The sequence below is a fragment of the Melanerpes formicivorus genome, unplaced genomic scaffold (assembly GCF_026170545.1).
Source record: "Melanerpes formicivorus ecotype bairdi unplaced genomic scaffold, bMelFor1.0.p_v2 SCAF_3, whole genome shotgun sequence".
Taxonomy (NCBI): domain Eukaryota; kingdom Metazoa; phylum Chordata; class Aves; order Piciformes; family Picidae; genus Melanerpes; species Melanerpes formicivorus.
Window position 1 is genome coordinate 20045233 of NW_027142355.1, and position 26601 is coordinate 20071833.

The window sequence follows — 26601 nt, forward strand, 5'->3', positions numbered from 1 at the left end:
TTGGACGTGGCACTTGGTGCCATGGTCTAGTCATGGGTCGGTGGTGACAGGTTGGACTCGATGATCTTTGAGGCTTCTTCCAACCTTAGTGATACAGTGACAACTCGCGCCGCACCAGGGCGCGCGCCACCGCCGCACACGCGGGGACGCGCGGGGGCACGCAGGGGGAGAAGCGATGCGCGCGCGCGGCCGCCTAAGGGGAGGGGGCGGGGAGCGCGCGAGGCGAAACGCGTGGAGCAGAGAGGCGGGAGCGGAGGGGAGTGGGGGGAGGTTTAACCCCCCCGTGCCCGGCGGCGGCCGCGGCGGCGGCATTTTTATTCAGGCGGCGCTGAGGGAGCCCGGCGCGCCCGGTGCATTGTGGGACTGGGCTGGGAGTCCCGTTCGCGGGAGGAGGCGGAGGGCGAGGAGGCGAGCCGGTAAGAGGGAGACCTGAGGAGGGAGGGAGGAGGAGGAGAGGGGGGGGTGGGGGTGCAAGGCGGGGAGATTTAAAGGGGAATTCGCCACCGCCGCTATGCCGGGCCGGGTGCAGAGAGCGGCGTGGCGCCCCTGGAGCGTGGGCTGCCCGCCTGGCCCCGGGCCCCGCCACCCTCCCTCAGCCCGGCCCCGGGGGAAGGGCGGGGAACGGAAGGGGGGTTGTGCGTGCGCCTCACCGCGCCGCCGCCGCGGCCGCTTTAAAAAAATCCAGCACCGGCAACGGACGGGTTAATTTTTTGCCCGCCGACATATTTTTTTTCCCTTTTTCCCTCCTTCTTCCCCCCCCCCCACTTCCCATCCTATCCTTCCCTCCCATCATGGAGCAGCAGCGGCGGCGGCGGCGGGAGGGGGGTTGAAGAGGGAGGGTGGGAGACGCGCGCGCCCAACGTTCCACCAGCCTCTTCGCGCGCGCTCCGGTGCTGTGGGTTCGTGCGCCCCCCCGTCCCCCTGCCAGCGAGGGGTTAACCCCGCCCCGGTGACGTCTTACCTGCGCGCACGTGCGCCCCGCGCCGGTTTCGGGGGCTGTGGGGGTGCCGCTTCCCAGTGGCAGAGCCACCCCCTCCCCCCCGCCACAGATTTGTCCGCTCTGGAGACGGGAAAGAGTGGGGGGAGGGGAGGGGAAGGGAAGGGAAAGGGGTTGCTCTGTGCGCGACTGCTCGGCACGCAGAGAGCCCGTCTCCTCTTCCTCTTCTTCGCCGCCTCTCCTCCTCTGCGGCTGCACAAAGAGCAGTAGTGAAGGCCCTGGCTTGCCTTTAAAGGCAGCGGCTGGAATTTTAAGGTGTCCCTGAGCCATGTCTCTCTGCAGCGCGCCTCGACGCACTCCGTGGACAAATGGTTGTTGCAGTTCTTCACCTTGTTGGTCTCGGGCGGTTGGGTTGTCCTTAGTTGCTCTTGGGTTTGTTTTGGGTAGGTACCTGGCTCTGGTTCTTCTTCTCATCTTTTTCTCCTGTGCTTTCCCTCTTTGCTCTTTAGGGATGTAAGGGTTAAACTTTAGTTTTCAATATTTGTTATGCTGTTCTTTTAAAGTAAGAAACGTCTGGGTTACAAGGTGTTTTCCTTTGCTGGGGAGGGATGCTGAACGCTCAAATTGCATGCCGCGTAGACTGCCAGCAGTCACAAGAAACTGAGTCCCTCAAGCAAGGCTGTTCCCGTGGCAAGTCTGTGAAATACCTAGTTGCACGCAGCTTTGCTCGGATCTTCATGAGCAAAGTTACTGTGCTCTTGCACAGTAGATGTTTTCCGTCTTGTTTGTGTCGGTATTTGTTTTCAAAGCAGGGAACGTAATTTATGATGTCTTTACAGTCCTTCGGGCTGCAAATGGTGCTAGTGGGCTCTGGCCTCCAAATACTTGGCTATGTAAGTAGGTGGGGGGTGTAAAGCTTATTGCTTACTACTTAGATGCAGGAAAACGTTTCCGTTATGGGGCAGGCTGGTTTTTACAAATTTCTGGAACTAATTAGAATGAAGTGTTAAAAAAGAATGAGTGGGGGAACAACCCACATCCCCCCTCCTTGAAAAGCTTTTGTTTTCCATTTCTGTTGACAGATTGTTTTCCAGGCACTATCTTTTATTTATTTTTTCTTTTTGATTGTAAGTGGTTACTGTCTCACGTTGGAAGACAACAGCTACGAACTGCATTCATTGCTCATCCAAGACACGTTCTTGAAACTCGAGTTTGGATTACTGCCCGCGCCTGGGCTTTGGAAGATTTGTTTTAAATAAGTGCTACGCCTCCTAGAGAAGGAGGGAAAGGCCTGTGGAGGGGAGTTGGGCTCCACATCAGAAGTTCTCAGGGAGCTTAAACTTCAATTCCTAGGAAGTGTAGTCAATAAATTTGTAGACTTAAACGTTTATGAAATGGATGTACGTATTAAAAAATGCTTTATAGGGGACATCAGTTGCACAGCCTGTAGATTTACTTCTTTATTTAGTGCTACTTCAAACTTGGTGAATACCAGTCACTTCCATTCCTTTTGTTGTTTTTCTGTTTAACTTTGCAACACTGTGACCATCACTACCAGATTTTGTCAGCAATGCTGCTGAACAGGATCCTTGCTCTCCAAGAAACTGCCACAGACAGGTTGTTTTTAGTAATTCCTGAAAATTAAGAATTGCGTTTAATCACAGCCAGTGCTATTGTGAGAAGTCAGTGTCTCACTTAGGCCTCTTATTAGTTTTGGAGTGTGGTGTCTGTGAGTCAGAGTGGAAAAACAGTCTAAAATTAGATGTGCATTGTTAAGAATTTCATTAAATGAGTTGCATCAGTGTCTTTTTGCATTGCCAGTTTAATGGGCAGTTCTCTGTTTTCTCAGTGTCATTAGTTGACTAAAAAAGGGCTTGAGAGGCAAAAAAAAAATATTTAACATTTTAAAGTCTGCAAACATGCTAAAAGGCAAACTGGCCTGTTTGTAGGTAAATCAGGCTGTTTAAATAAGGCCTCTTTGTTCTTCTGTTACCTGTACTAACAGAACACCGGGGCTGTGTTTTCCCCCCAAGGAGGACAGGTGTATTACGGAGTTTCAGCTTCTTACATCAGAACTGAAGCAGAGCCATTACTTGAACAGCATCTTATTTTTGAGATTAATATGTTAATGGCTAAAATTATGACCCTGCATTGAGCTGAGTACAAACAGATGCTTCATTGAACATGTTGCGGCTGCATCAGGGCCCAGGCTGCTTTTTGGAAATTAGCCTCAGTGCTCTGGGAACCATTATTTATTTCATTACATCTGTATTAAATGAGGTTGGTAAGTGTGATAGATTCTTTTTTTTTAATGAAAAACTTATGCAGCATACCTGGAAAAGAAATTAAGTCTCTGATTCACCTGGCATAAGTGTCAGAATGTAAGAAGAGGAGTTGTTCTTTTGTAGTCATGGAGAAAGGAGTTGTGCAAGATGTGCCGTCCTTGTCTTAACGAGTGAATAATGACATTCAGTGCTTTCTCGTTAACTTGCCCCATGTGGAAAACTTGTTGTCTTGTAGGTCCTAAGAATTTATAATGTTCCAACTAATTTTTTTTTTTTTTTTAATTAGATTGATCAGCAGAGAAACTGATACTGTTGCTCTGGGGTGGGAAAGGCCAGCAGTCCGTGTGGGAGAACCATGTCTGTTCGGGAGTCCTTTAACCCAGAAAGTTATGAACTGGACAAGAGCTTCCGTCTGACCCGATTCACCGAACTGAAAGGCACAGGCTGCAAAGTGCCTCAGGATGTCTTACAGAAACTACTCGAATCTCTACAGGAAAACCATTTTCAGGAAGATGAACAGTTCCTGGGGGCAGTTATGCCCAGGCTGGGTAAGTAGTTGCTCCTCCAAACAGACTCATGTGGTGCTTCTGTTTGGTCTGCTTAGTGACGTGATCTCATTGTGGTTTGTATAATGAGTTTGAAAACTGTATGTTGTATAATGTCTGCACAGCATCCAGAAATCTGAAGAATTAATCTCATGGTGTTATTTGTTGGCACCTGAGATATGAGAATATTAATTATTTAACATCCTGCAGTGCCTTCAACTACAAAGAAAAATTGTTCAGGAATGGACATTGTGATAAGCTCGTGCTTAGGCCTTCGTTACCTCCTCCCTTTCCCCAGTGGATGCTTTGCCAGCTGAAGTTGTATTAAGTAATTTCTGGACCTTTTTATATGCTTACATTGCATTTGGAAATGTATACAATGAATGCAGTGAATTTTGGATGACTGACAAATTAAGTTCTTCTCTCCTGCCCCTCCATTCCTGGGTCAGAGAAAGTTTGGAAGAGAAAACTTTCCCACTTCGGTTGACTGGGAGTAGATTGTTTCATGGCTGTCACTTTTCCTTTCAATCCTTTCATTGTTCTCCACTGTAACTTTTTTGCTCACCTGTAGAAGCTACCTGGGAAAGGCTGTTTTTTCCAAGACCTCTTATGTTCTTGCCAGCTTCACTTTCTCTTTGATATTTGCACAATGATGCAAACAGTAAGGAAAAACAACCAGCACGAGCTACCTACATGGGTAACAGGGCAAACGTATGTATTTTGATAGCAGCTACTATACCTAATATTGATATAGATAAATTAATGTAGATAATGTGTTTAATGGCACTTAATTCTGTTTGTCTGTTTACTCAGCCCTGCATATTCAATCTCTACTTTGCAGTGCAGAATGACTTTTTTTCCCCTCAACTTGGGAATATTAATGTAACATTTATTCTGAGGTTATTTAATTATCAATTTAGTGTACAATAACCATATTTAAAATCATTTGAACATCACTAATTGTGTATTAGCAGACAACAGGTTGCAACCCATTATTCTGGTAGAGATTGAATTCAGTGAGAGATTAGTAAGAAGTCTGTGTTCTTGCTTAAACAATGGACGTCTTTGTATGAAATATCTAAACAGTAATTGTGTGTGGGGCTGGGGTGGCACTATAATTTAATACTCCCTAATGAAGGACACTTGCAGCTTCTTTTATCCCCCAATTGCTATTTATATGTTTTTTTCTAAATAAGTTGTTCACAACAGCATTTTGATTTGGCAAATTTCTGAAATCAGTAATAGTTTGTTTTAGATTTAATTATCTAGCTTTTTTTGTTTTTCTCTTGTAAACCTACAGGCTCTAAACAGTAATGGAACTGGTAATAGATTTTTCTTCTCCAGCTATATGAAAAGGTAAAAAAGTAGACTAATGCCTTCGATATGTAGGTGTGATATTATGTAACAGGAAAGCTTGTTAGTAATAGAAGTTGGAGAGTTCAGGTCTCTTAAAAATACACTTTTGTGGTGAGTAACCCTTTAACAAAGGTGTCTTCTGACAAGTTTGGTGTGATTTGCCTCTGATACTTTGTGCTTAAAATGCAGAGATAGGAAGGTAGGTAACTTTACAGCCTGGGCATATATGTACCATGCTTTTGAGATGCAGTTAAGAGGGAAATTGCTGGTAGCAGGCTCAAGCTCACTCCTTTTCAGTTCTGCAGTTTTAAACGTGGCTGCAGTTTTATACATGAGTATATCTGTAAGTAAGAAACTGCAAGTTTGATATTAATTCTCAGAGCTGTCATGGGCCTTGAAATCACTATTTTCAGTCATCTCTCTGAACAGATTCACTTACTTAGTCCTTTCTTGGTGGAACAGAAACAGCCTCAGAAGGACAGTTAATGGCCCCTTGGCCTGTTGGTCAAACAGCACTTTTGCTGAAGTTGTGGAAAACCAAGAAATTAAATCAGTCTGGCAGCATTATGGCATGAATAGATGAACTGTGGGCAAAACAGCTCCTCTACATGAGCCACGTCTTCGTAACTGCATATGTGTTCTTCTCTGGAGGCATTTGGCATCGTGCGAAGTGGCCTGGTAACTTCTGCAGGATGACCATCCCGAAATTACTGCTTGTGAGCTTCTGTCAGTATCCCTTATCTTCCAAGGCAAAATTTTCTGCCTCCTTAGGCTGGAGAGGCAAGGTCCTCTCCAGCTACTATCTACCTACTGCTTGGCAGAGCTTTGGCTCTGTGGCCTCAGTAGGACCTCTCACATGATAGCAGCTTGCTCCATCCCTGTACAGGACACTGCCAAATACTGGCTTATAGGTCTTTCTATGTAGTGTGTTTCATTAATGCATGGGGAAAAGTTACTGTTATAGAATCATAGCATCACAGAATCAATAAGGTTGGAAAAGACCTCATCAAGTCCAACATGTCCCCAAACACCTCATGACTACTAAACCATGGCACCAAGTGCCACATCCAATCCCCTCTTGAACACCTTCAGGGATGGTGACTCCACTACCTTCCTGGCAGCACATTCCAATGGCTAACAACTCTCTCTGTGAAGAGAGAGTTGTTCTCCTCACCTCCAGCCTAAACCTCCCCTGGCACAGCTTGAGACTGTGTCCTCTTGTTCTGGTGCTGGTTGCCTGGGAGAAGAGACCAACCTCCACCTGGCTACAACCTCCCTTCAGGGAGTTGTAGACAGCAAGAAGGTCTCCCCTGAACCTCCTCTTCCAGGCTAAGCAACCCCAGCTCCCTCAGCTGTCTGGCATCTACTCCCTGAAAACTGGCTGTTTGAAGCCTCTTGCCCTGCAAGGTATGCGGAGTAATTGTAGGCAGCTTGCCTGCAGCCCGGGAAGGAGGTGAGCTTCCTGCCATTGCACAAGAGTATGGAGAGGGAGCACATCTCAGCTAGCACGGTGTGAGTTGACACCTGCTGCTTTTGTGCAGGCTCTGGCATCTGAGCGAATGCCAAATGGCTTTAGTATCACTGGAATATCCACTAGCAGGGAAAAGGCTGTGCTTGGTGGGCTGGTTTTCTTGGAGGAGTTTCCCTGTCTAGCATTTGTCTTGCTGCCTTTCAGCCTCACAGAAGTGAGAGGCAAGGTTAACACTTGCAGAAGCTCCAAGTGGGTGAATCATCTTTCACAGAGGGTCTGGGCTGTGAATTGTGGTTGTTCTCTGTGTGCCTCCTGAAGTGAGGAAATGCTCTTTATGAGAGGCTGTGTCCTTTTAAAGCTGTCACCATGTTGAGATTGGAGTGGCAGGAAAACCTATTTGCTTTTGACAAAATTTATGTAGTTCCTCTTAACTCTAAATATACATACATTAGATATGGATGTTCTTGATGCAATATTATTACACTGAAAAAAAAAGGCAATACATGGTTTAGTTCTTGCTTTCAGCAATTTACACTATGCTCCAGTCAGGGTTTCTGTTCTCTGCTTTCCTCTTGTGTGCTATGTGCCTACCCTAAGGAAGGAATTTGCTGTGTCTGTTCAGGCAGTATTGTGAGTTGTATTTCACAGATGTGCTTTATAAGTTCTCTTTTTAAGAGCAACAGACAATTAAGGATAAAGTTGTTCACCTCACTGATAGATTTCTGTCTTTGCAGGAATTGGGATGGACACTTGTGTTATTCCATTAAGACATGGAGGTTTGTCATTGGTCCAGACAACAGATTATATTTATCCTATTGTGGATGATCCTTATATGATGGTAAGTTGGCTAAACTTAGTTACCGTTAGCTATATTGCTGATCTGATTTGTGCTTCTCACTTCCTGATCTGATGGCAGCTTCAGCTGATTCTTCTGAATGTGCAGTGCTGATTGTTTGATTAATTGCATTTGGAGTCTTTTCTAAATACATGTGAAGAGGAAAAGGCACAGTTTCAGCCTGTAGTCTTTCCCATGTCAGCCAGGAATGCTGCAGTGCTGCTGTGAGTGAAAGTTCTGAGAACTGCCACCTTTAATTTAAACTTCCCTCCATCTGTTGTTCTATGGGATTTGTCTTGAAAAGCCCAAAAAGAGAGAGATGAAAAAAAGAGCTGTGAAGCAGCACACAGTAAATTCCACTTACAAGCAGAACCACACAGTAATTGGCTTTTTTGAGGTGCTGAAATAACCAGGTAACATGTTAGAACTGGAAATGCCTAAATGACAGTAGCTGGCAGTAGTACCTGGCAACTTCAGAGTGCTTTGTGAACACCACTTTTCTGGTTGTACTGCCTCTGCTTGCAGATGGAGAAGTTGAAATGTCTGGTTGGAAGCTCTGTACACTTTAACTTTGCTTCCTTCTGTGCCCTTATTTTGTTTAGTCTATCCTTTTGGTGGTCTGTGTAGTGGTTGGTCAGGAGTGACTTGAACAGAAGGTCATGTGACTTCAAAAATACTTATTAAAGCTGTAGGGTACTTGACAGGAGGTGTTCATTAAGTGAAAGTTAAGAAATGCTAGAATTCATGTTCCCTGTGATTTGAATATGACTGCTTTAAGGCATGTTTTTCTGCTGTTTATATGGTCAGGTGCTTTATTTGCTATTGTTGGTTCATTGTTCTCTGAGACCTGTCAGGTAGGTTTTGGACGCACCATTTGAGATTGGGACCAACTAGTGTTTTGGATTTTTTTTAGCATGCTTGACTAGCTGTTGTGCACAAAAGCAAGCCTGGCTCCTTTGATTTCTGTTCCAGAAGAGCTCCCTTTTTGCAAGCCAAGCCAAGATTGCAGGCTGGCCTCAAGAGTACAGAGTTGTCGAGTTCTCCTGAGAAACCTGATTCAAATGGCTTGCTCTAATAATATCATGTGGGAACTCGTCAGGGACCAGAGGGGAGAAAAAAAAATGTTGTTGGAGAGCTCTGTTCAAGTCCATCGGCTGAGAAAATCTCTTATCTTGTGAGGGATAGTGTGAGAAGGCCATGGTAAAGGGGGAGGGTTGTTTTGTTTGGACATACAAAGGGGTTGAGATGCTGCAGGAGTAGATAATGAGCCTGTGCCCAGATGAGGTTTATGCCAGTGTGGTAGGAGTGAAATGTAAATTTGGCCTTAGTCCAGTTTTAGTGATTGCATTGTAGTTCCAGTCTATGCTGTGATCCACCTGCGCCAGCAGTTTTGACTTCGGTGTTTTCTAACTCCGGAGCCCTTCACTTGTCTTTCATGTCAGTGTTAATTTTGGCATGGTGGCTTGCGACTGCCTAATCTGTTTACAGATTTGTATTTTTTTCCTTAAAAGCAGGGATTCTGTCAGGTGCCTTCTTGCTGTTTCCTCCAGTAATGATCCAGCAGGGTTGGAGCTGATGGATCCTCTACTTGGACCTGTGGGGACTAGAGTACCTGGGGGCAATACAGATTACCACTCTCTGGTCTGGACCAACATCAGTTTGAGGACAGTCAAATACAATTTGCAATAGGACAGTTAAGAGCAGAGGAATGGTGGGACTCAGGAATTTTGAGTTAGTGTGTAAAGGAGTGTGCTCTGGATTTCTTGGTTCAAGACAGACTGCTGCTGCCCTGCTTCTCCAACTGCTTCTTTCCATTTTTAGTCTAGGTGCCCCCTGACCCATGCCTGTTGCTACCACTGTGTTCTTGTTATTACTCACAGTCCACACTGCTTCTTGCTCTTCTGCTCTGTCTCCTCACCTAGTCAGCTCTAGTCTGGTTCTAGACAGGTGTTCCCTGATTTAGAGTCTCTTTTTTTCTCTGTGCACGGTGTCTGCCTGCAGCTCCTTATCTGATCCCACTTCACATTTGGGGGAAGAGAACACAAAAAGGGAAAGCCAAAAGTGCAAACGGACTCCAAACTGAATGCTCTAACAGAAGGCATTTGAAAATGGCTGAGGAAGGCAAAAGTGCATGTGGACTCAGCTGAACTTCAAATTTCTGCTTCAGAAAACAGCTTTCTCTCACTCTCTCACTGCCTATTTTAAAACAAAGTTCTGCATTTACATGCAAAAACCCTCTTCCTTATTTTCCCCTTTCCTGTTCTCTTGGCTTTATTGAAAACACTCAATCCATGTTGTCTGAAGTATCCCTTGGATGTACACCTGTAAAATCTGTATGCAGCATACAAATTCTTCATCTTAAATAGTTTGATATTGGAAAAGTTACAGCCAATTAAAAATAAGTTCCATAATAAATATCAGGCCACTGGTAATAGAGCTGGTGACAGGAGCAGGAAACTGGCTGGTTTCAGTGAGCTTCTTTCCCCTCTATTCTGGGGTCCTTTTAGGTGGTCTTTGAAGGAAAAGCTTCACCCCAGATTGGGAACAGGGGTCTGATACTCCATGCTCTGCTTTTATAAATAGTTCTTCATACTGCACATAGATACTTGTGTTTCAGGAGCTCTAAGCAAGCAGTTGGGTAGCCTGAGGGCCCCAGCTAGGCTGATCCTGTTTGTGAGTCCTGTTATCAGTGTTCACAAGCCACGTATTGTCCCCTCTGCTACTGCAGACTTGAGGCTTGCACTCCATGAATTTGTTTCTGTAGTAGGTTTGCCAGTTGGCAAAAGCAGTGTTAGACTGACCTCTGACTACTCAAATAGAGTGCTGTTGTCAGTGTGGTTTAAAAAATTAATCTGTCATTCCAAAGAGGACATAAACCAGCAGTTTGCTTGGTAAATACTGGAGATAGTGGAGAATGGGCTTATAGTCCCCTTCCAGAAAAGGGAAACAGAAGGCTTTAGTGGTTTTAAACATCTAGAACATTAACAGCTGGTATCTATCAATCCATGGGTTTTTTTAATGGTTTAAGATTTAAGTGATTAAAACATATTCCAGATTGAAATATAAGAGATTCCCCTAATGCTACTGGAAGATCCTGAATTTATGAAAAACTGGATTATATTTAATTGTGATTTGGAGGTGTTACTTCATGGCATCAGCAGGTAAGGTAGCTGTCTGACAAAAAGTGATTTTTGCAGAAGTCTTTTATATGTGAATAGGTGATAAGGTTTTAGAGATGGTGGCAATTGTGTTTAGATTCCTTCTTTAAATTTTTTCCTCCCCCCCATTTGTCTTTCAGCAGAAGCATCTTTCTGTAGTCCAAATAGTGTCAAATAAGCATGTTGTTATTTTTATCATGCTGGTGTTGCCTGCATGAAAAACACAGATTTAAAGTCCTAAAACCAGATGATGGTTGCCGTTCTGTAGCTGCAAACCTAAACCAATGTTAATAAAATGTGTGGAGTCTTGCAAGTAACACAACAGAACTTGTCCTGTATTTTAAAATTATGTCATACATTCTGTATCAAAGTTTTGTATCTTCATCAGGAAACTTGGTGTCATCTCAGAACTGGATCCACAGCTCACTTGGATCTATTAATTTAGCAAAATTAGATGAGCTCATGTAATCCAAGTGATCCTCCTCCTTTCTATCAGCTTCAAGACTTCTTATAGGAATCTTCCACAGAAGACTAAGTGCCTTGGATAAATTTTTATTGCTGGAGATGTTCGCACATACAAAAGTCAATTAAAATGTATGTGCTGCTGCGAAGTTCAGCCTTGTCACTTGAAGAATGGCACATCTCCCCCACCATACAAGTGGCAGGGGACAAACATTTCCTCTCAATAGCAATGAAAAGGCCAGCTTCTGGGAGCCCTGAGCTCCTTAATTCTCAGCACATGCTGTTTTCTGTAGATGTCTTCTTGCAGACAGACAGAAAAACTACCCCAGTGTGACTATGTTCTGGCAGCACAACCATATCCTCTGGTAGACACGGCCTCCAGAGTAGTGCAGAGGAACAAACAGCCTGCTCATCAAGGTCCCTGTCTCCCATGCATGCCAATGCAGAAGAGGTCCAGCAGTGTAAACTTTTTGGATTAGCTTCCTAGCAGTCATGCATTGCATACAATGGTTATCTTCACCAGTGTGTATGGTTTTGTGCTGGAAGTGAATAGGAACATACCAGATCACCTCAACTGAGCTTGTTATCAAGGCTGGATTTTGCTGAACTTAGCTTTAGCCTCTAAAGTTAAGAATCCCACATTGAGTAAAAGGTGGATGCTTAAGCAGTCAGTGAGAGAATATGTTGACCAAGACAGCTTGGTCTCCTTACCTGTAAAAGGAAGATATATCTGCACTTCTAAATGGGCATGTTGCACAAAATAGATCATACCGCATCTCTGGGTGTGTTTCCTAATGCAAGACCCTGTGGAATAAGTAGCTGTCTCAATGCAAACTCGTGCTGGAAGTTCAGTTCATGACAGGTGTTTGAACATTCACAACAGTCTTGTAGATTATATTTTGTTTTTTTGGTCTCTTCTTTTTTCAGGGACGAATAGCTTGTGCCAATGTCCTAAGTGACCTTTATGCCATGGGGGTCACAGAATGTGACAACATGTTGATGCTCCTTGGAATCAGCAATAAAATGACAGATAGGGTAAGATTTTTGGTGCTTGCTTATGAAGACCCAAGCAGCTAAACATGCTTAGAATGTATTTACCTTTTGTATATTTTCTCAAAGTCTTAACCCTTTTAAAGAAGAGATGTTTTTATTTTCAATGTCTCAGTTCATAGCATGGATCTTGCCTCATAAACATTCTGAGGTTACTTGCTAAAAGTTCACTTTTCTGTGGTGTTGTAATCTGTTGCTGTTACCCCCACAAAAATGGGGTCCCTCTCTTGTCAGTTTGAGACAATATTGCTTCAAGGCAGCATTTAATTATCAGTTCATATATCAAATTTGGACAAATGTTTCTAGTTCAGTTCTGCAAGCTCTGTAACATCTCTGTGAAGCAGAAGAAACTGAAATGGATTTGTGGAGGTTTGGATTTTTCCTCTTTTCTTTTGTGGAAGTGACCAGCATGTTTGCTTTGCTCCAGCAAAAAAAAAAAAACAGATGTTTATTCTTAGAAGGAAGTAAATTGAAACTTTGCAGGTTAGTGGAGGCCAAATACAGTTTGATTTAACTTTGCCTCACTGCACTGCTGTGGCCATACCTGACTACAACTGGGATTGTTCTGAGTTTTCAGAACTCTGATTACTTTTATATGACCTTGTGATGAATGTTTCTTCAGCATAAGAATGTCTCTGCACTTCTTTTGTAATAGAGCTGTAAACCCATAACTCTGTGGGATAACGTGTAACTTTCAGGAGGCTAACCTAAGGCTGGCTTTTCTGTCATGGACTATTTGTCATGAAGGCAATTGTTTTGAGTAATTAAAAGCCCTGGACCAGTCTTGAAATGACTAGCACTGCTGTGTATGGAACTCTGACTTCTGTTTTGATCTCTAGGAAAGAGACAAAGTGATGCCCCTAATTATCCAGGGTTTCAAAGACGCAGCAGAAGAGGCAGGAACATCTGTTACTGGTGGCCAAACAGTGTTAAATCCCTGGATTGTTTTAGGAGGAGTGGCCACGACAGTCTGTCAGCCTAATGAATTTATAATGTAAGTTAAATAACTAAACAATCAGAGGCACTGGTCTGAAGGGATGCAGTAAAAATCCTCTAAATACCATGTTGTGATCTTGTGATCTGTCTCCTGATGAACGGAGCAGTACCTTCTCCTGCTTGCATTTGTCCTTAGCACTCAACAGATGCTTACATCTCTTTTGTACATATTTGCTTTTTCAAACAGGATGTCCTTCTCCCCACCCCCCAGTATCTTTTGATCCAATTCTCATTTTGACAGTAGAGTTATTGAAGACTGTTTTGGGACATACCTTTCTGTCATATTTATACATTTATTTTAAACATCTCCCAGTTACATTATGGCTGTAGAGCACTACAGCATTGCTGTTTTTACAGAATTCTGTCCACTTAAAAGTAGCTGGTTTTTGAATGCCCCACTGTGGCATGTTATACTATACAAATTAATATGTTAATGATCCTAGTGATGGTGATCTTATGCCTCTAAGTAACAAAGGTCAGTTTTTTTCCCCTGTCCTATCTTACATCTCCAGTAAACTAGAAGAAAAGATGTAACTTTGTGTGTGTGTGTCTGACTGCAAGCATTGTTCTGTTCCAAGAAAGAAGGATTAGCACTTCTATATAACTCTGCAGCATTTTGCTCTATAATATCCCATGTCAGTGAGTCCCAAAGGGTAATTCTGCAATTAGTCAGGTTTTCTTAACTGTGTGACAAGATACATGGGGCTGTGCAAACATAATTATCAGCAATTATTGCTAATAACACGTGTGAATCTCCCTATGTAATTAATACATTAATTTTTTGTTTTCAGGCCAGACAATGCAGTGCCAGGAGATGTGCTTGTATTAACTAAACCTTTGGGAACACAAGTGGCGGTAGCTGTCCACCAGTGGCTAGATATTGTGAGTACACTGCAAATGAAAAAAAGAAAAAGAAATAGGGAAGAGGGGGTGGGCTACAAAGTGACCTTCCTCATTCCCTCAAAATGACAAAGTTCAGCAGTGTAGCAAGTACACAAAGGACTCAGTTGGGAAAGATCCACTGCCGCCTTCTCCTTGGTGTGTGCCTTGCCTGAATATGTGTGCAAAGCTTCTAGAGTAGAGCCAGTTTAGTGTTTTGTGCTTAGTATGCTCATCTTAATTGCATGCAATTCTTGGTTAGTTCTTAGGCGTTACTGTAATAAAGTTTGTTTACTAACAGAACAACTGACTAGCACCTTGGGTAAAATTATGCCCTATTCCACCTGCCAAAGTAATTGGCAAAAGTTTATTGATGGCAATTAGGCCAAGATTGCTGTCTCTGTTCGTGGGCTTTCTGCTTGTGCACATGGAAATATATCTACATTTCACATGTATTACCCTGTGCATTCAATAAGAATATTTCTAGCAGCAGTGTGTATGTAGACATGCTTCCATCTGTTAGGCAAAAATGTAACTACTGAACTGAAAAGTGACTGCAAAATTGGCATCTGCTTATGTTATCTGGCTCCCAGTACATGTCTTCATAATTGTAACTGCTCAGTTTACACTTTAAAAAGATACATCTTTTCTACTTTTGGGACTACTGAGCCAGTAGATTGGCAGAGGACTGAGCTGGAATCTACTTTGTCTTGGCTGTTGGCCACTATATTGTCAGATGAATTCTAATTACAAAGCCTGTGTTAGCAGAAATGGGAGAGAACCAGCTTAAACCTTTGTTGGAGTCTGAAGGATAGGAATGAGACCATCATAGGGTCTGGCCTAGCAATTTTGACTTCTGCAATTTTCCAATGAAGTGGAAGAATCAAGGTCTCAATCTTGATAATGAAAATGAAGTGGAACAACAAGGCACCAATTTTTACTATGTTTTCTGGACATAATCTTACTTCTTAACATATCTGTTATTGTACTCACAAACAGACTTGCAAATTAAGGGTATTCTGAATTTCCACATATTTCAAGTACTTTTAATTTTCTTGACTGTCAGCCAGAAACACTTCCTAGTTTGAAAAATGAGGACAGCAAGGAAATCAATCCTCTTATTACATGTAAACAGCATATATCTTTGGTTGTGGTAGGAAAATTTCCTGAGTAGCTGTGCTGTCTTTTCTTCAGCTTTGTTTTGTGAAAGAGTAGGGAAAGCAAAACTAGATTTGCCCATCACAAATCCACTCATAAATCAAATTTCAGTAGGGAATTTGACTTTGAATTGAAATAGGAAAGGAGGTGCATAGCACAGCAAATTTGTGCAGAGGCTGGAAAAGAAAACTGTAATGTAGAGATGTGGCTTCAAAACAAATAAAATAAAAACCTTAAAAGCTGAGGTATTTAAACAAAGTAGTAGAATATGACTTCTTGGTGACAAGAGGAACATCCAAATGGAGGCAAAATCTGTGCCCCGCCCCCCGCCTTGTTTGGTTGCTGCCAGCATTGTTGCCGCCACATCCCAGCCATGTTGCTGGTAGCAGCTGCCATAGAGTGCAAAGTAAGAGACTGCAAAGAGTCTGCAGGGACAGGGCCCCAGAGGCCAAAGTCAGGAATGTGCCAGGGTGGTGAAGCTGTTTGCTCTGGTTTTGGCTGCCAGGCTGATGGTGTGGACCGATTAGGCTGGTCCACAGCTGGAAACTGGCATCCCGTTGCCTTTTCCCCTTTCAGCTGAAAGGCCTGAAAGGGCCTTGCTGTGATGTGCCCCTTCAGAAGCGATTTTCTAGCCTTGCTGTTATTTACAGACTCTGCCCGTTTGAAAGTCTAAACTTGGTATTAAATAATGTTTGTGAGCTTTTCTGTCTTTATTTCCCATCTATGAACCCCAGTATCTGCTTGCTGTACTGGAGAGGAATTTGCATCTAACTTGTATCCTACCTGTGTTTGTGGCTCATCTAGCCTCAGTCTTGAATTCTGCTTCCACCTCATTTGTGATTTCCATTCCCATCATCTGACCAGTTTCCATCACACAATCAGCCTCAGAACCACGGTTTTGAAAACTAAGGCAAAATGATTGCTCAGGTTTTTCAGTCATTCTCTCAGTAAGAATAATCATTTTTCTGTCCCCTCTCTAATAGCCTCATTTGTTATTTTTACTCTCTCTCTCTCTCCCTCTTACTCAATTGGTAGACTTAGTTCAACCTAGTTTCAGAATCTCTGATCTCACTACTATACTTCTTGCTCTTTAACAAATTATTTGTTTTGGCTGACCAGTCTTTCCCCCTCTTGCCATTTCTGGATTCTGCCTTAATGCTCTTCAGAGTCAGTGCTTATTTGTTAAGGATAAGAGCCTCATTTCACAAGAGCCTTCCCCAGAGTAACATCATATACCAATTCTTAGTAGGTTTTGCACTTTTGATTTACTAAGAGATTTGTTCTACGTGTTTGTTCTGTGGAATGGCTGTAGGCATTGTGGCTTCAAAAAGGATATTTTTGTTTTGTTTCAGTTCTCTGTAACTTTATTTCCATTGTGGGGGGGAAGGAGAAAATTAAACCAGTTCGTAGCATTGCTCTTAACAGCTAAATGTGTGCTTTGTTTCATTCTGGATCTGGAATTACTTCAGCTTTGACTGAAACAATTGCCATTTATAAAGGTACTATTTCTGAAGTTGTTCTGAGACCCTTCTGGGGTGAAAAGCATTGCTTAGCATGTGATGGAGGCACAAGTCCATACAAGGCACTGGAGAATGGGTGGAAGGACATGCTGGTATTAAAACTGTAAAGGAATCTTCTGAAAGTGCCTTAGTGATTACGTCCTGCATACAGTCCTCAGACCTGGACTTGTAGATATCAGTTGCCTTTCCTGATCAGAGTGTCCAGATGTGAAATTAAGTACTTGCTCTTAAGTAACCAAGAAGCCAGAGATTACAAATATCAACATCCAGAAACAAAGTTCTTTTCATTTGGCTGTGGAGTTCTTCCTCCTAGATTAGGTTATTCCATTCCACTCTGCTGCTGAAAGCAAGATTTGTAGTGCTTGGTGTCTAATGGATCTTTACATAAACTTGGCTTAGTTACAGCAGAGTAAGGCACACACCTCCAACTGTTGAATGTTCTCCCTCACTTTTAACTGAGTTTTTTTTAAAGTACATTTTAGATGAGGGATTGGCAAGGATGTGCTTTAAAACATACAGCTAAAAATCTAAAAGAATCATCTTTATTTCATCCATTAGCCAGAAAAGTGGAATAAAATCAAACTAGTAGTAACACAAGAAGATGTAGAACTAGCATACCAGGAAGCAATGATGAATATGGCACGGCTGAACAGAACAGGTAAGAGGAGACGTGTGCATTGTGGGGGGCAAAGGGGAGGTTTTCAAGTGGGCTTTTCCAGTTTTGTACTTCATTTCACTGCCATAGGGAAATGCGACACAGCTGCTTTATCCCTTTCGTCTGTCCTATCTTTCTGCTGTTCAGCATTTGTGAAGCAAGCACATTAAAATCAAATGTCCTCTTTTAATTACACAGCAAACATACAAAAGCTGTTGGAGATGATTGACTCATGAGTGCTGCAAGTAACATCTGAGTTAGAGGATGTTTTAAAGGGAAATACGTTGGATTTACTCCTCATCTTCCATACCTGGAGAACTGAGGGCTTGACTGTAATAAGGTTAAAAAGAATCAAAATAGCATAAAAAAGGAAAAGCTCTTCAGTTTTGTTCACTTCCATTTAATTTTTTACTTTTTTTTTTAAAGTTCTGTGTGCTTTCAAAGGGTGGAATATGTAGCACATGATTTATTTACTGGTTTGGTCTTTTTTTTTTTTTAACCTGGATTTGGTTTTGGGTTGTCTAGTTTTTTCTTATTAACAGGGGGACAGTTCTGCTTTTACCCTAGAAATTTTAATCCAGGTTTTCCCCTCTTTGTTCAAAGTATCTTTGGAGGAGCAGAGAATGAAGCTAGGTGTTGCCTTACTTCTCATCTGAAGGAACAGGGATAGTTATATATCTCTTCACTCATGTATTCAGTTTGCATCTGGTATTTATGTCATTGTTTCATAAAGTCTTCCAGGAAAAATAAATTGCCAGGATGGTCTTAGGGAAAAGAACTTGGGTCCTGCTCATGCAATGGGAAGCACCACAGAAGGACAAAGCATTCTTGGTTTTACTTCACTCACTCTTGTGGGGCACCTTTAACAACACTTAAATATTGGTAACTGGAGCTATTGTCCTGCATGCAGAGGGGTTCTTCTCCCACTCAGAGCTCTGTAGTTGCAAATGCCCAAGAATTTCATGAATGTGCAGGTGTGGAGGCTGGGATCCTCCCCCACAACCTGCAAGCTTCAGTCTTAAGCTCATAAACTGCAAGTGTCCAGAACTTGAGTTTCTAGTGTTCTACAGAGTAGCCAGAGAAGAGATGTGAGAAATCAGACCCAGGACAAGTCTCAGCTTTGCTTCATTAAGGGCGAGGACTAGCTCAGAATGTCTCCGGCCCTCAGCTTCAAGAAGTTTGAATCTGCAGCAAACCTCTGTTTATTTAGACCACTCATACATGAGTAGCACATGTCTAATAGAGCATGCTCGTGAATGCAACTTTGCTGCTGGATTTTCAGCATGATTTAATACCTTAAATAGAAGTTGCACTTTTTGTAGGGGTTACATGCAGTATTGGTGAGTTCCACTTCCCTTCAAGCATGGGGGGGTTGTTCTGTTGTTGATTTTTTTTTTTCTTTTTTTTTTAATTAATTAAAACAGTGACCCAACCTGATTCAAATTAAAAGTATGCAGCTTCTTTCAGACTGTGCCCAATATTGTAGAAGCATTGATTTTCCTGCCTTTTTGTTTTTCTGATCTGTTTGGTTTTTGTTCCCCCCCCCTCCTTCTCTTGTAGCTGCTGGACTCATGCACACGTTCAATGCACATGCAGCTACAGACATCACGGGATTTGGAATCCTGGGGCACGCACAAAACCTCGCCAAGCAGCAGCGAAATGAGGTGTCCTTTGTTATTCATAATCTTCCTGTTCTTGCCAAGATGGCTGCTGTCAGTAAGGCTTGTGGCAATATGTTTGGCCTCATGCATGGGACTTGTCCAGAGACTTCAGGTAGGTGACAGTTGTACCACGCTCTTCCTTCCCTGCACCTCTATGTTAGAATTTAAGATGATTTCAAATGTACAACTCGCATGCTTTGCGTTCAAAATCACTGTTGGTTTGGCATACAGCCAAGCTAATGAGTGTTAGCTACACAACTGTTCACAATTAAATTCCTCAGCTTAACTTCCAAGCCACCATCCTACTGTGAGTGCCTTCTACTTCCTTTTGAAACACTATTATAGAAAGCCTTGCTGTGAAGTTAGTGATGATTCTGAATTCTTTTGAAATCTGTTTTGTGGTGAATGGAGTTAAATGCAGTTGGCAGCTGGTCACAAGTGGTGTTCCCTGAGACCCCCACTGAGTTGGGGGCCTCTTGTCTTTGATATCTTTATCAATGGTCTGAATGAGAGGCTCAGATGCACCCTCAGTAAGTTCACAGGCACCACCAAATTGGGTGCGAGCGTTGATCTGCTTCAGGGTAGGAGGGCTCTTCAGAGAGATCTGGACAGGGTGAATTGATGGGCCAAGGCCAAAGATAAAAAGATTCAATAAGGCCAAATACCAGCTCTTGCACTCGAGTTGCAACAACCCCATGAATGCTTCAGGCTTGAGGAAGAGTGGCTGGAGAGAGCTGCCCAGCAGAAAAGTACCCAGAGGTGCTGGTCAAAAGCTGGCTAAACATGAGCCAACAGTGTACCCAGATGGCCAAGAAGGCAAACAGCATCCTGGCTTGTGTCAGAAATAGCATGGCCAGCAGGAGTAGGGACGTGATTGCTCTTTTGTCACTGGTGACACTGCACCTGGAGTCCTGTGACCAGTTTTGGGCCCTTTGCTATAAGAAAGGCATTGAGGTGCTGGAGTGTGTCCAAAGAAGCATGACAAAGCTGGTGAAGGGTCTAGAGAACAAGTCTTCTGAGGAGTGGCTGAGGGGAACTGAGATTGTTTAACCTGGAGAAGAGGTGGCTGAGAGGAGACCTCACTCACTACAGCTTCTTGAAAGGAGGTTTTAGCCAACTGGAGCTGAGTCTCTTCTCCCAAGTAATAAGGAATAGGACAAGAGGAAATGGCCTCAAGTTGCACCAGAGGAGGTTTAGATTTGATATTAGGAAAAAATTCTTCACTATAAGAGTTGTTAAGCACTGGAACAGTGCACTGGAGCTGCCCAGGAATTGGTTGAACTTGTGTAGATATGGTGCTTACAGACATGGTTTAGCGGTGACTTAGTAGTGCTGGGTTAAGGGTTGGACTTGATGATCCTAAAGACCTTTTCCCACCAAAATGATTATGTGATTCTGTTCTTCTCTTAGCTGTTAACTTCAGAACAGTGAATATCTGAAAATTCCAGCACAGCTGACAAAGTTTTCTTAAAGATTGTGACTAGCAGCACAAAAAAGAATTTGTTCTCTGGCCCATTTATTACTTGAGATCTCTTAATAAAGCTGCCATTTGCAGTGACAATGAATACAACAGATTTGTACTGAGAATCAGGCTATGGACACCAAGTTCATTTCAGATAAGCGTTTACACAGTCATTAGGTGATAAGAACTTCTGATGCTTGAAAGTTGCCTTATTAAGTGTAGTGACTTTGATTAGCATGATCACTGTCTTCTTCTGGTAAGCTTAGTATTTAATTTTTTCCTTTGATCTTCTGTCTTGTTCCATTTTGTTTTTCTTCTTTAATCTGACTTTTTGTTTGGGAAGCAGAGAAGATGTAGCAACAAACCTGTCATTTCTCTTATCTCATTTCTCCACCCTCTTCCTGCTCTCCAAATGTGTTATCCAAGTTCTCTGCAGTTCACAACAGAGGGGGCCCCTTGAAGAAAAATAGTCCAAAGCCCTGGAAAGAAACATCACAGAGCCATAAACATTTCCTCTAGTGAATACACAACTTACTGTGATCTGCAGAATTGTTCCTTAGCCATCTGTGTTTAAAGAGATGTTCTGTCCTGCAGAGACTGAATGGCTCAGATGATGTGTAATAGAACATTGGATGTGAGCCCTTTCAAGAGTTCAAATGCAGCATCTGTCAGCAGAGACCAGAAATATCAGTAGGGTTGGTAGAAGTGGGCAGGTTCTTACTACCCAAGAGTCCACATAACCAGAGTGCTAGTAGCATTGGTTATCAGTGGCAGAATCTAAGGAATAGCAGGGACATGGATCTGGACCAAGGTGCTCTTGCAGGTGAGTAGCTGTGGCAGAGGCTTGTATAGCAGTCAGCATGGGAATGGTTTAGTTGCAAACCCAGTGCTTAAGTCTTTAGAGCTGCCCATCTTGCACCCTGTGGATATCCATTCTGTCTTCATGCTGAAGGGATGTAAAGCAGTGTGGATGTATGTGCTACTGTGAGACTGCTTGCAAGGGGAGTACTGTTGCCTTCAGAATATCTTTTAGGACTGATAGCAAGAGGGATCTTTAAAACATTGAGTGGTTTATGTTTCAATATAGATGATAATGGAAAGCCTAGCAAGGCCTGTGTGAACTTTGGGTGCCCCAGAACATGTATATTTTATTTCATCACAGCATTGTATTTCTTGCTAAAACTACCACAGTTAGAGATAGCTGTAGAGGTTTGTTACAGGGCAGTGTCTGCCAAATACTGGAAAGATCCATAGCCACATGGAGACAGTGGGTTTGGTCTGAAAGCTGTGTAACTGCAGTCCCATAGGCTTCAGGCTTATGCTGTGGAGCCTGGTACGCTGCAGCAGTGTGCACTAGCTTGGGCATGGTATGCTAGGGTGGCTTCTTAACATTCAGACCAAGGCTGTTGGCTCACTGCATGTCCTGGGACTGGTCATGTCTTGGCCAAGCAGCTGCCTTGCTGCACCTCCATAACCAGTGTGAGGATGCCTTTTTGGGGGGCTGCACTGGGCTGTTCATCCCACATTACAGATACACATTCTTTGTTGTCTTAAACATCCAGGAATGGTCTGTCTGTAGCTTCTTCATTTGTGAACAGATGTCTTTCAGCAGAGTGGGCAGGCAGTGAGAAATTTACTGGAAAACAATTTGAATGGATTTTAAGACTGCTGGGTTTTTTCCAGTGTGCATTTGCTGAGCACCTGTTGACAAAAGTCAGTGTTGGAAAGATCTCTTATGTCATCTGTTCCATCCTCGGGCACTCTTGTTAGTACTATGTTTTCTTCAAATTTTAGTTTTGCGTGATTTTGCATTCTCTTTTAGGTAATTCTGTGGTAAGATTAAAGCTGCAATCAGGCAGTCAGCCTCTAAACACTTAATTTTGTTTATTAACCTATCTGTTTTCAGAAATCAATTACCAAATTCCTCTACAAGGGATATTCATACATACGTGTACATGTGCCAGGCCTCTTCTAATAAGCTGTGGACTGGTGTCAGTGTCTCAACAACATGGTGTTTGTGCAGATTTTGTGGAAATAGGCAGATGGGCAGAAATGAAGGGCTGTGTTAGTGCCTGGCAAGAGGCAAGGCTAATGATCTCATCCCTTTGTTAGTTATTGTGGGAGAAAGCCATGAGCAGGAGGAAGGATTCTTGGTTTTGATTAATGAACTGTTTGTATCTTTGCTCTTAATTGCAAAGCTTTGTCTAGTCTGCTTTTGAAGTTTTCTGTCCAGTTCCCTGCTTGCAGTAAAACAGTTAAAACCAGCAGTCTTCAAAACCTCCTACCAGAAAAGCTCATAGATTATGAGGAAGGGGTTGAAAGGACGCAGGACTTCCCTAAAAGAAGCAGGCAGCAAGCTCTCAAACCACCATGATGGTTTTCTGATTCCATCTGCAGCCCATTTGTTTTGTCTTCAGCAGTGGCTGACCTCAGACTTGGTACACTATGAAATGGTTTGCCTCAGTGTAGAGTGCTACTGCCTCTTTGTCTAACACAGGCACGATGCAGCAGCTTGAAACTCCTGTTGGCCATGTCCTTGCACAGGTGGAAACTTACCATAGAGTGGAATACATAGTGGAAAACATTGAGGGCTTACCCAAAGGGTTAAAGAGGTGGATCAGTCTACCAGAGACATAATTACAGTCCCTGCAGACAGGAATCCTACTACTGATCAACAGTAGTTTATAGCCTCTATTAAGAGTTATTGATTAAACTGTGAGATTCAGCCAGAAGGCAGGAAGTGATTTTTAATTGGAAAGTGGGATTTTGTAAATTTTTCTGATCTTGCAAAAGAATGGTAACACGATATGCATATGAGTATATGGGTATAAATGATACCACAATGCAGAGAGAGTGTGTGTGGAAGAGATAATTGAGTGAAGATCATTCTTGTGTTTTTTTATTTCCCTTTTCACCATACTTCTTCCTTCTGGATAGCACATTCTGTGCACTGTCACTTGTAAACCTCTTCCCTGACATCCTTGCACCATGACATAAGTTTCTTTTCAGTTTGATTTAGCCTTCCATGGGAATGGCACATAATTTCTTTGCAATTGATTTGTCTGCTACATCTGGAGAAGGTTAAGTGCTGTCATTCAAGCTTCTTGGTTTTCTTGTTGTTTTTGAAGGAACAAATGTTTGGAAACATCTGAGAGGGATAGGTGTTTTTCTGGGTGGCATACTTGTTCATTTCATATAGAACCTAAAAAATAACTTTTGCACTTCTGTGTTCATGTACTTCAGTAGCTGCTTCTTCCTGATGGCCTTGAATGAAAGGTGTCATTACTCACCACTGAAAGGACTGTTTGCTTGGAAAACACAACATAAAGTTGTCCAAGGTGCTTAGAAATTGTCCAAGGGCTGTGGAGGAGGAAGTGGCACTGAGCCCAGCATGGTTGACTTAGCAGGTGGCCTTTCACCCCTAGGGGTTAGCTCAGAGCCAGTGGTACAGCTTGTGCTGCCAGCTGATGCCCTTTGCCCAGACAGAAGACTTTGGGTCAACTAAGTCTCCTAGAGTAAGCAAGCCTCAACATGGACCCAGATTGCTCTTTGCATGAATGTAGTCTCTTGCCTGTGTTCTCCAAACATTTTCCAGTGGGATATGATATTTTAACATCCTTTACAAGGGATGCTGTGTGTCAGAGAGCAGTATGGTATTCAGGTGTGAGCAGTTTGAGCTGTACAAGTTTCTGCAGATGAGTTTTGTGCTCTGTGTTAGTGTTTCACACAGCTGTAACATAGCTTAAATGAAAAATATAAGGGATAGAGAGAAGCTGAATAGTCAGTAATAAGGAATATCGCCAAAACATTTAATGGTTTGGTCAGGGCCCCCTGGAATTTTGTGCCAGAGCTGACAATGGAACTCACTTTTGTAAATTCACTTTTCAGTCCACCTTCTTCAGGGCTTAGGGACTCTCAGAACGGAAGTGTTCTTAAAAACCAAAAGGTGAGCTTGCTGACTGGTTATTGTGCTGATTCTGAAAAGAATTCATCAGGAAATAAAACATTTTTGAGTTGTCACTGAGGGGGGGGAAAAAAGATCTTACAGGAAAGGTTGGAAAATTCTCAAAGAGGTCAAAAGGGTCTCTCACAGGGAGCACTGGATCAAGCCTCTGTTCAATTTTATGCCTCTTGCATTCTCTGGTAATAGTCCCACTGTGATGAATGGTTTCATGGCTTGCAATAGGATTACTTGCAGAACCAGCTGCTACCAATATGTGGTTATAGGTATCTGAATATGACCTTTATCCCAAATGTTTCTGTGTAGAGGCACTTTGCAGTCCTCTGTTGGAAGTTTACAATGCCAGTGTTGTTTCAGTATGTCATTTGTTGGCATCAGTTTGATGTCCTTTTGCCAGCATCTTTTGTGTGTGTTTGGCCTCATCTACATACCCACTGAACACTGAATTTGAGCACAAACTTCTTTCTATAAAGCAAGAGCTTGGACTTCCACTGTGTCTTCTCTTGGAGTCCTTGGAGTTCCACAGAATCCACTGAAGTCACCAACTGCTTGTCTAATTAGAGATTTGGCAGATCAGGGCTGAAATGCTTCACAAACAGATTTTTTTAATGCTCTGCCTTTTTTTTTCTTTTCCTTCCCAGGAGGCCTCCTAATCTGTTTACCACGAGAACAGGCAGCACGTTTCTGTGCCGAGATCAAGTCTCCAAAGTACGGCGAAGGACACCAAGCGTGGATTATTGGCATCGTAGAGAAGGGCAACCGCACAGCCAGAATCATAGACAAACCACGAATCATTGAAGTTGCACCACAGGTGGCCACCCAGAACGTGAACCCAACACCTGGTGCCACCTCTTAATGTAGATGAAATTAGGTGTTTGTTTTTAAATAGATCTATTCCTTTATCATCCTACAATTTAAAGAACTGTAAAAAAGAAAAAGAAACTTGTTGTGTCTGCACATCTGGTGGCCTTAGGTCAGTTTATGAGTGGATACAATTAGTGAAATAAAATCCATTGCCTTTTTTTCCTGTTACATTAACTGAAGATGCACCTAATCTTGAGGCAGCTTCTGAGTTGAGAATTATATTGTTATCCAATACTGTTGATTCATTTTGAATCTTTAGACACTTATCTCTCGCCGCATAGGCTCTTTTTAAAGGTGCTTTCACGTAGCACAGACATTACCAGTAGTAGTGTCAAATAGCAGTTTGTGTCCTTTCATTATATGTATATTTATCATAAGTCTAATTTTGATGCCTTGAGTGATACCCAGAAAGGCAATAAATGGATAAGCGGCACAGTGGGTATACCCAGTAGTATGAGGGTTGCATGATTACATTCAATCTTTGATTTATTTTTTGTTTGTTTGTTTGTTTTGGGGTTTTTTTTGTAAGGTTTAGTCTTATCAAGAGCATTTCCAACCCTGGACATTGCTTGGTAGTGCACTCTGTTAAACAGGCAAGTGCTCACTTTGCATGAAAAGCGCTTCAGAGTCGAAGGAGTTGTTTTTAATTTCATTATTTGTAGACCTGACAATATTTACTGTATTATCAATGATTGGGTTGGGTTGGGTTGTTTTTTTTTTCTCAATAGTAAGGAAAAAATTAATTCTCCTTTTTTTTTTTTTTGTTTTGTTTTTGTTTTCTGCAATGTGATTGGATGTGCTATAGTGCAACAAACGTTTTGCAGACCAAAAGGAGGTTACTGTATAATAATCATTTGCAATTCACTATATAAATAACCATGCAAATAATTTTTAAATATAATCAAACTAAAATAAACCTCTGTTCTGTGGATGGTAGTGTTTAATACCTTTTATATTTTGTATAGTGATTACAGGCTTTTTTTTTGTTTGTTTCTTTAAAATCAGCTGCTGTTTAGTAGAACTCTTAGTATTATTTTGTTACTTGCTCACATACATTTTTCTGCACGCTTTTGTGATCTGTGTTTAAAAATCTACCTTTGCCAACATTGCAGCTTGGACTTCAGCTTGTTACTCAAAATAAATATTTAATTTTTTTTTTATTGCTCTTGTAGAAGTGCATGAACTTTTTTTTTTGATTCCTAGCTGAATGACAAACTGGAAAGAGGAGAAATCCTCCTTTTTTGTTTTATTGCAGGTGTAATTGTATTCATGGTTGTCACTACTCCTTTGATCAGTTCTGCACACTGTGATGCCCGGTGGGAATCTAGAATATCTCCACCTGACTG

At 42.4% G+C, this 26601-nt stretch overlaps 1 protein-coding gene across 3 annotated transcripts; it reads left to right on the top strand.

Moving 5' to 3' along the window:
* The first annotated feature begins 357 nt into the window (after window positions 1–357).
* Window positions 358–26419, top strand: SEPHS1 (selenophosphate synthetase 1). 3 transcript variants are annotated; one of them, XM_068168170.1, is made up of 9 exons: window positions 358–416; window positions 3509–3770; window positions 7329–7432; window positions 11977–12084; window positions 12939–13093; window positions 13887–13977; window positions 17211–17310; window positions 18868–19080; window positions 25033–26419. In XM_068168170.1, exons 2-9 carry the CDS (start codon window positions 3578–3580, stop codon window positions 25245–25247), a joined length of 1179 nt encoding a protein of 392 aa, XP_068024271.1. In that variant the 5' UTR covers window positions 358–416; window positions 3509–3577; the 3' UTR covers window positions 25248–26419. The 3 variants fall into 3 exon arrangements, with proteins under 3 accessions (XP_068024271.1, XP_068024263.1, XP_068024281.1); XM_068168162.1 differs by lacking the exon at window positions 358–416 and adding an exon at window positions 942–1380; XM_068168180.1 differs by lacking the exons at window positions 358–416; window positions 3509–3770 and adding an exon at window positions 5057–5123.
* Window positions 26420–26601: the final 182 nt, after the last annotated feature.